The sequence below is a fragment of the Limulus polyphemus genome, unplaced genomic scaffold (assembly GCF_000517525.1).
Source record: "Limulus polyphemus unplaced genomic scaffold, Limulus_polyphemus-2.1.2 Scaffold5885, whole genome shotgun sequence".
Classification (NCBI taxonomy): Eukaryota; Metazoa; Arthropoda; class Merostomata; order Xiphosura; family Limulidae; genus Limulus; species Limulus polyphemus.
Window position 1 is genome coordinate 43,574 of NW_013671495.1, and position 7,888 is coordinate 51,461.

The 7,888-nt window shown below is 33.2% G+C and overlaps 1 protein-coding gene across 3 annotated transcripts in view; it reads right to left on the reverse strand.

The window, feature by feature from the left end:
- The window catches only part of LOC106473103 (agrin-like), a 24,485-nt gene that overhangs the window by 9,961 nt on the left and 6,636 nt on the right, over nt 1–7,888 (reverse strand). For 2 of the 3 annotated variants that reach the window (XM_022401602.1, XM_022401600.1), the window contains exons 5-9: nt 6,867–7,113; nt 6,739–6,756; nt 6,133–6,244; nt 1,597–1,900; nt 624–705 (exon numbers count right to left, since the gene is read on the reverse strand). In XM_022401602.1, coding sequence (XP_022257310.1) covers nt 624–705; nt 1,597–1,900; nt 6,133–6,244; nt 6,739–6,756; nt 6,867–7,113 — 763 coding nt within the window. The remainder of the gene's footprint in view (nt 1–623; nt 706–1,596; nt 1,901–6,132; nt 6,245–6,738; nt 6,757–6,866; nt 7,114–7,888) is intronic. The other variant, XM_022401601.1, reaches the window with a different exon arrangement.

Sequence of the window (7,888 nt, forward strand, 5' to 3'; positions counted from 1 at the left end):
TCACTACCGCTCGCTTGACTCAATTATCTGTCTCTATATCTATCTATCTGCACTTATATCTTCGCTTTATTTGCCGGGCTTATATACTAAAAAAGAGGGCACCTAGAACAGACTAGAGTTGCCAGGAAAAGTCAAGATCCTTCGAGGATCTCATGACGTGTTACCAGCGTCACGTGACTTTCGCTGTCGTAACATTATGATAGGAAAACTGGTGATACGAAACATAAACAAACCTACTAGGTATTCTGTTTGGAAAACTGGTGATACGAAACATAAACAAACCTACTATGTATTCTGTTAGGAAAACTGGTGATACGAAACATAAACAAACCTACTATGTATTCTGTTTGGAAAACTGGTGATACGAAATAAAACAAACCTACTAGGTATTCTGTTAGGAAAACTGGTGATACGAAATAAAAACAAACCTACTAGGTATTCTGTTAGGAAAACTGGTGATACGAAATAAAAACAAACCTACCAGGTATTCTGTTAGGAAAACTGGTGATACGAAATAAAACAAACCTACCAGGTATTCTGTTAGGAAAACTGGTGATACGAAATATAAACAAACCTTCTAGGTATTCTGTTAGGAAAACTGGTGATACGAAATAAAAACAAACCTTCTAGATATTTTGTTAGGAAAGCTGAAATACGTTTTTCCATTAAAAGATACTGGTCTATCTTTGTCTTCTTTCACCATACCTAGAACAAAACAAACAGCTCTCTTTGAAACTTGACATTATCAAGATGTCTTTAGAAAAACTGTTTAGACTACTTTGGATCATTATTCTACGGATATATCAGATAATGATTATAATACCTTTAACTATATAATTATCATTGAACGGAAATATGTGACCAACTGATCACAAAAATGATAATTTATATAAGACATGCACTGTATGAATATGTCAGTTACATGATCGTAAGGTCACAAACTGTACATGACAAATAATGTAAGAACATGGCACTTTGTGACTATAAAATCATAATTCATACTACTAACAATAATGTCCGAAGCTGTTGTGTCACTGACATCACATTATTTCAGTTCAAAAGTAAGTTATTCACGCTGATGAAATCCTTTTCCCTTCAAACAGACTTCTTAACTTTAAACGATATTTATTCTGTAATGGAAGCTAGATATTAACGTTGATACAACTCTGTTAACTTTAAACGATAATTATCATGCAACGGAAGCCAGATATTAACGTTGATTCAACTTTGTTAACTTTAAACGATATTTATCATGTAATGGAAGCCAGATATTAACGTTGATTCAATTTTGTTAACTTTAAACGATATTTATCATGTAACGGAAGCCAGATATTAACGTTGATTCAACTTTGTTAAATTTAAACGATATTTATCATGTAATGGAAGCCAGATATTAACGTTGATTCAACTTTGTTAACTTTAAACGATATTTATCATGTAATAGAAGCCAGATATTAACGTTGATTCAACTTTGTTAACTTTAAACGATATTTATTATGTAAAGGAAGCCAGATATTAACGTTGATACAACTTTGTTAACTTTAAACGATATTTATCATGTAACGGAAGTCAGATATTAACGTTGATTCAACTTACTCTTTTCACACTGAAGACCAATAAATTTCATGGGACATCGGCACGTGAATTCGCTTAGCTTGGGTATACAGATTCCCCCATTCAAGCATATCCCTTCTGTACATGGTGCTCCAGTGTATGTACTCACTCCAATTGAATCTAGTGCCTTATCCAACAGATTATCCCATATTTCCCCATTCACCATGATTCGCTGGATAGCGCCGTTGAATCTCGTAAAGATGCCAGAATGTTTATTGAGGGAAGACAGATTTCTAAACCCACCCACATACAAAGGCTGGTCAACATTCAATTCACTTAATGGTGCCTGGAATAACAAAAACATCACATTTTGATCTTTAACCTCATTTCATAAAAATAGATCAACCAGGTTCTGAAAAATATCGTATTTTTATAACATCGAACTACTTACACAGGTTAGTATTTAGAAAATAAATACAAGAAAAATATATTCATCATCTTCATAGTTAATACAATCTCTTGCTTGTTTCGGATAAAGTTACACAAGGCCTTCATATGCGATAGCGGTCCCTTATTTTTGAACTCATAAGCAAGAGGGAAAGCAGCAAGTCAATAAACATTCAACCTCTAGATACTCTTCTCTAGGCTCATTTTATAACACATCCACAGTCCTAAAGTGTAGATCGCATTTCTGACGCAACGGAATACGAGCCATGAACTCCCAGGTCACACTAATCAATAGGCCACGCCTGGTTCAATAAAACTTGCACAGTTAAAAACAACTTAAGTTAATTACACTAATATTGATATAATATAAAGTTTTAGACTATCTGTCTAGCTAGAGAAAATCAAGATAGGTCAGATGTTTTATATTTTTAATTGACTAGTTTTATGTTTCATAATTTTGTCAGTTATATATTTTTTATTGAGGTGAATGTGAGTAGTATAACTAGAAAATGAAATATGTTCCTACTTTTCTATAAAAATTAAAAGAAAGAAACAATAATGTTAAAAAAACCAAAACTCTTAACTCTTTTTGCTCCTTTCATCCACCAGAAATGATTTGGAAATAGATTACCATTTTGATGAACAGATTTTTTTGTCTAAGTAAAATCTGTGGAGACAGAACAGTCTAAAGTGGCAATATAAATTCAATGACAAGTTTCAAGACGTTTTCAACCCTTGATGAACCAAAATAAAAGAAAGAGAAAATAGCTAATTTTACAGAGGCTGTTGCAAAATAAGAAATTTTGACAAGCTGACGAGATGTCACGTTATCACAAAAAGAAATATAGTGTAATGTAGCTATCAGTAAAATAAAAAGTTAAAATAGAAATAAAAGGGAAGTAGAAGTTTCTTATAGGTATGTTAAATGAAAAAAATTAAGATTTTTTGTGTAATTGTTTTTCTTTTTAATTTGCTATTTAAGCTTGCCTCTTTAAATACGTATTGTTTGTTTTTATTTCTGTTAATTCATACATTAGGACGCCTCTAAATATTCCAATTTAAGAAAGCTTTCATAAACTTTAATCTCAATTCCCAGAAAAATTGCATATTGAGAAGATATAGAGAGCTATATAGAGGTTGAATATGTTACATTAAAACGATTTTGGTGCCTCACCACGTTATTATTTCCTGTTCGTAGGTCCTCATGTGTTAGAAGGTATTACATTTTCCTTACCGTAGCTTGTGTACCACTTCTTGCAGCATGGTCCTGGTGCCCCAAGATGATCCATGTTCTTTTGTTTTCAAAGCCGTTAGGTACAAGTTCAAAATTCCCGATCTGAACAAACCTTTAAGATACGAGTATATGAATATTTTGCAAAGGAAAGGGTTGTTACATGTCCTTCCTAAAAGTGACCAAATTTTCTGTGGCAACAGAATACCTGCGTAACGACGATCAACGTCAAAAATGGTTTTGATACATTCATTTCCACCGGAAAGTTACATAACTAGTGACTGTTACCTGAAATGATGAGTTAAAAATAGTTACTGTGTTAGAAGAAAATCTAAAAAATATGAATTCTGTAAGATGTTGCAGGAAACTGTGAAAATGAAAGAAAATATAAAGAAAGAGAAGATTGATAAAAAATGATATTCGATATGAAGATAGGGTAAATAACGAAATAGTCTTAACAGGTAGTCTTGGTGGAGAAAGATTCAATGCTTTGACAGAAAGTAAGGAAATACTACAGGTAGTCTTCATGTCAAACCGTGATATCTTTCTCGTCAAAGTGTTGAATCTTTCTCCAACAAAACTACATTTAGTATTTCCTTACTTTCTGTCAAACTGTGATATCTTTCTCCACCAAGACTATCTGTAGTATTTCCTTACTTTCTGTCAAACCGTGGTATCTTTCTCCATGAAGACTACCTGTAGTATTTCCTTATTTTTTGTCAAACCGTGGTATCTTTCTCCATGAAGACTATCTGTAGTATATACTTACTTTCTGTCAAACCGTGGTATCTTTCTCCACCAAGACTATCTGTAGTATTTCCTTACTTTCTTACCATGACTATCTCTAGTATTTACTTACTTTCTGTCAAACCGTGGTGTCTTTCTCCATCACGACTATCTGTAGTATTTTGTACTTTCTGTCAAACCGTAGTATATTTCTCCACCAAGACTACCTGTAGTATTTTGTTACTTTCTGTCAAACCGTGATATCTTTCTCAAAAAGTAAGGTAATACTACAGATAATCTTGGTGGAGAAAGATACCACGATTTGACAGAAAGTGAGGAAATACTGCATATAGCCTTAAATGTTTCTTAAAGTTCTAAATCCAACTAAAAAGTTTACTTATTCTCTTTTTGTCTTGTATCTTTTTAGCGTTCATCTCTTCACATTAAACTTCTCTTCCAGGTAATATACTGGGAAATGGCCGGTTAGTGTTTTTGTCGCCCGACCAGTTTTCTCGGTATACTACCATTTCATCCCACATCTTAATCTATAGCATTGGATCTACAGATCTCAGTCCAGGCAATGGATTTATAGATCCTTGCCGCTCTGACTTGGGACCGTTTACTTAGTTTTTATTTTCTCTATCGGAGGCGTTGCTAGGTTCGGGCTCAGGTCCATGGGCGCGCGAATTGTCGGCGTTTCAGTATAGTATCGGTCATGGTTTTCAATTCTGATTTTTCAAGACACCAACTGGGATTCGGGGAATTGTCAAACAGAATCGGGGCACGGGCCCCGTGTGCCAGCGCCTAGAAAAGTATCTGCCTTTTATCTCTCTGCCCCTTTTTCTTCACCAAAACTATTAATTGTGATCACAGTATACTTCGAGAAAAGCAGAAACATTAAAAATAGGCAGTTTTTTCCGGCCACATTTGGGACGGATTCCGAATAGATTGAGGGTTTTTTCTTTCTCCTCCACTTAGCCAACAGACCTTCAGTGGCACAGCGGTACGTATGTGGAATTACAACGCTAGAAACCGGGTTTCGATACCCGTGGTGGGCAGAGCACAGATAGCCCTTTGTGTTGCTTTGTGCTTAACTTCAAACAAACAAACTTAGCCTTAACATAATACTGTAAGAGGGGCGAAGAAGAATTGACTAATTCTCGGGCACCCCGTGATTTAAACCCAAATAACTGTAGTTGATTGGATTGGAGCAAGTCTTTACAGAGAAAGAGAGAGAGAAAAAGAAGAGTGAAATAAAAATATACAAAATATAGGCCTACCCCTTTATTTTGTTTCACTTTATTAACTGATGGTTCACAATCATTTGACCTCAAAATGCGCTTCGTTCTATAAGAGTTACGGTCATATTCCACTATTCAATCACATAAGACAGTCTAAGAGTTTGCGGATGGTGCTGTTGACTAACTGCCTTTCGTCTAGTCGAACAGTTCAAAATTAGGGACGGCTATTCGCAGACAGCCTTTGTGTAGCTCTGCGCATAATTTCTAAAACAGAAAATCAAACAATTGTTAAGAAGTTATTGGTTATAATTGTGCATTTTAAGTTAGTTTAAGATCAGCATTAGTCCACTAGGAATTATATTCCTGAAGAATGTGGATATGCAGAACATATTGTCTGTAAAATACTACAAAAATACTACAGTATGGAAGTCTGACAAGCAGCTGTTGGTTTCATTAGCGTACTGACATCCAAAGTGGGCATCAGTATTTATGCATGAATTCTAAACTTGGCCATCAGTATTTATACACGAATTCTAAACATGACCATCAGTATATATACATGAATTCTAAACTTGGCCATCATTATCTATACACGAATTCTAAACCTGGCGATCAGTTTCTATACATGAATTCTAAATTCAGTCATTAGCATTTATTCAATAACTCTAAATTTGGCCATCAGTTTTATACATGAATTCTAAACTTGGCCTTCAGTATCTATACACGAATTTTAAACTTTACCATCACTTTCTATAGATGAATTCTAAACTTGCCCAACAGTATCTATATTCGAATTCTAAACTTGGCCATCAGTATTTATACATGAATTTTAAACTTGGCCATCAGCATCACTGTGCTCAATTTTCCGCTAAATTTTGTATACAGTTTTTCTATTACTGTATATAAATCCGATCAATATGAAGATTTCCTTACTTTTGATTCTCCTTGCACTTCCAGTCCACCATCCACTTGGATTGATCCCCGTCTTCGCTGTCTGGTCACTTTCACAGAGTGCCACTCTCCTAAAGCGACTGGATAAGGTGAACTACGGTAGAGAAGTCAGTAAACTTACCTACCATTTCGCTAATAATTTCAAATGAAATATGCGCTAATTCTGACTAGTTTTATTGGTAATTGAAGAAAAGGATACCCAAAACATCACATACAGTGGCCATTAGCTAATAATATCTTAAATTTCAATTTTAATTCAATGAAATGAAGATGTATTCTCTTTAGCTTACAGCAATAAAAAATACATATAATTACCAGATTCATGAACTGAACCTAAAATTAAAATACCAATAATTCTAAACCACTCTCCAACATTTTAAGATAAAATATAAGATATTATATATATTTCACTTTAGAGTTGAATTCGTGTTATATACTATTATGCACGTGCACTACGTTGAGAAAGTAATAGAAGGAGTAGTTGTTGAAACTTTAACCTAATATATGTGATTCCTAGTTCTAATCTTTACCTCTCTATCATACTATCAACAAGTTCATATATCGTCATTACATCAAGGAGTTACTTACGTGATGTTTACTCTTCCGCTGCAGCATAAAAAAAAGACAACCATACATAAATTAGAAGATGTTATGTAGATAATGAAAAATTAATTACTTCAGTTTTAAAATACAGAGAAATAGACTTTCCTACTTACGACACTGTGGCAGCTCCACTTCCAAGATCAAACTTAAGTTGAACAAATCCATCAACTAGATTTAAAGATATAAAGTCACCCCCTGACGGTCTCTCCTGGCCGTTATACAGCAGCATTCCATTTGGTTCATTAGCCAAGAACCACACTTCAATTGTAAATGACAGTCCAACGTTTGGTAAAGTCGGCAATACAAGAAAAGCTTCACCATCAAACTCTGGAACGATCACTTGGTTCAACTCCTTGTGAACTGAAAAAAGTAAAATAATGTAATATGTGGCAAATAAAACTATCAACGATGAATAAAACGATAACGTCAACAATGATGCAACAATAAAAATAAAACAATAATGTAGCAAGAAGAATAAAACGATGTAACACGAAGAATAAAGCAATAAAGTCAAAAATGATTTAATAATAAGAATAAAACAATATCGCCACCAATGTTGTAATAAGAAAAATAAAACAATAACGTCAACAGTGATGTAATAAGAAAATTAAATAATAACGTAACCAATGATGTAATAAGAGTAAAACAGTAACGTCAACAATGACGTAATAAGAATAAAACAATAACTTCAAGAATGATGTAACAAGAAGAATAAAACAAAATAATCAACAATGATGTTATAAGAGGGAAAAACAATATAATCATAAATGATTTAACAAGAAAATTAAAAAATAACATCAACGATAATGTAATAATAATAATATTACCAAGAATTATGTATTAAGAATAATAAGACAATAATATGAATGATGATGTCACAATAATAATAAAACAATAACGTCAACAGTGATGTAATAAGAAAAACAATATCACCAACTATGATGTAATAAGTAGAATAAAATCAAATAATCAATAATGATGTAATAAGCATAAAATTAAACTATTAATGATTATGTAATAAGGAGAATAAACTGTGAGTATTCGTTGTAATGAATAAGACAGAATAAAATGTAATTAAGCAATCTAAGAGATATAATAAACTATGAATAGTCGTTGTATTGGATATAATAGAATA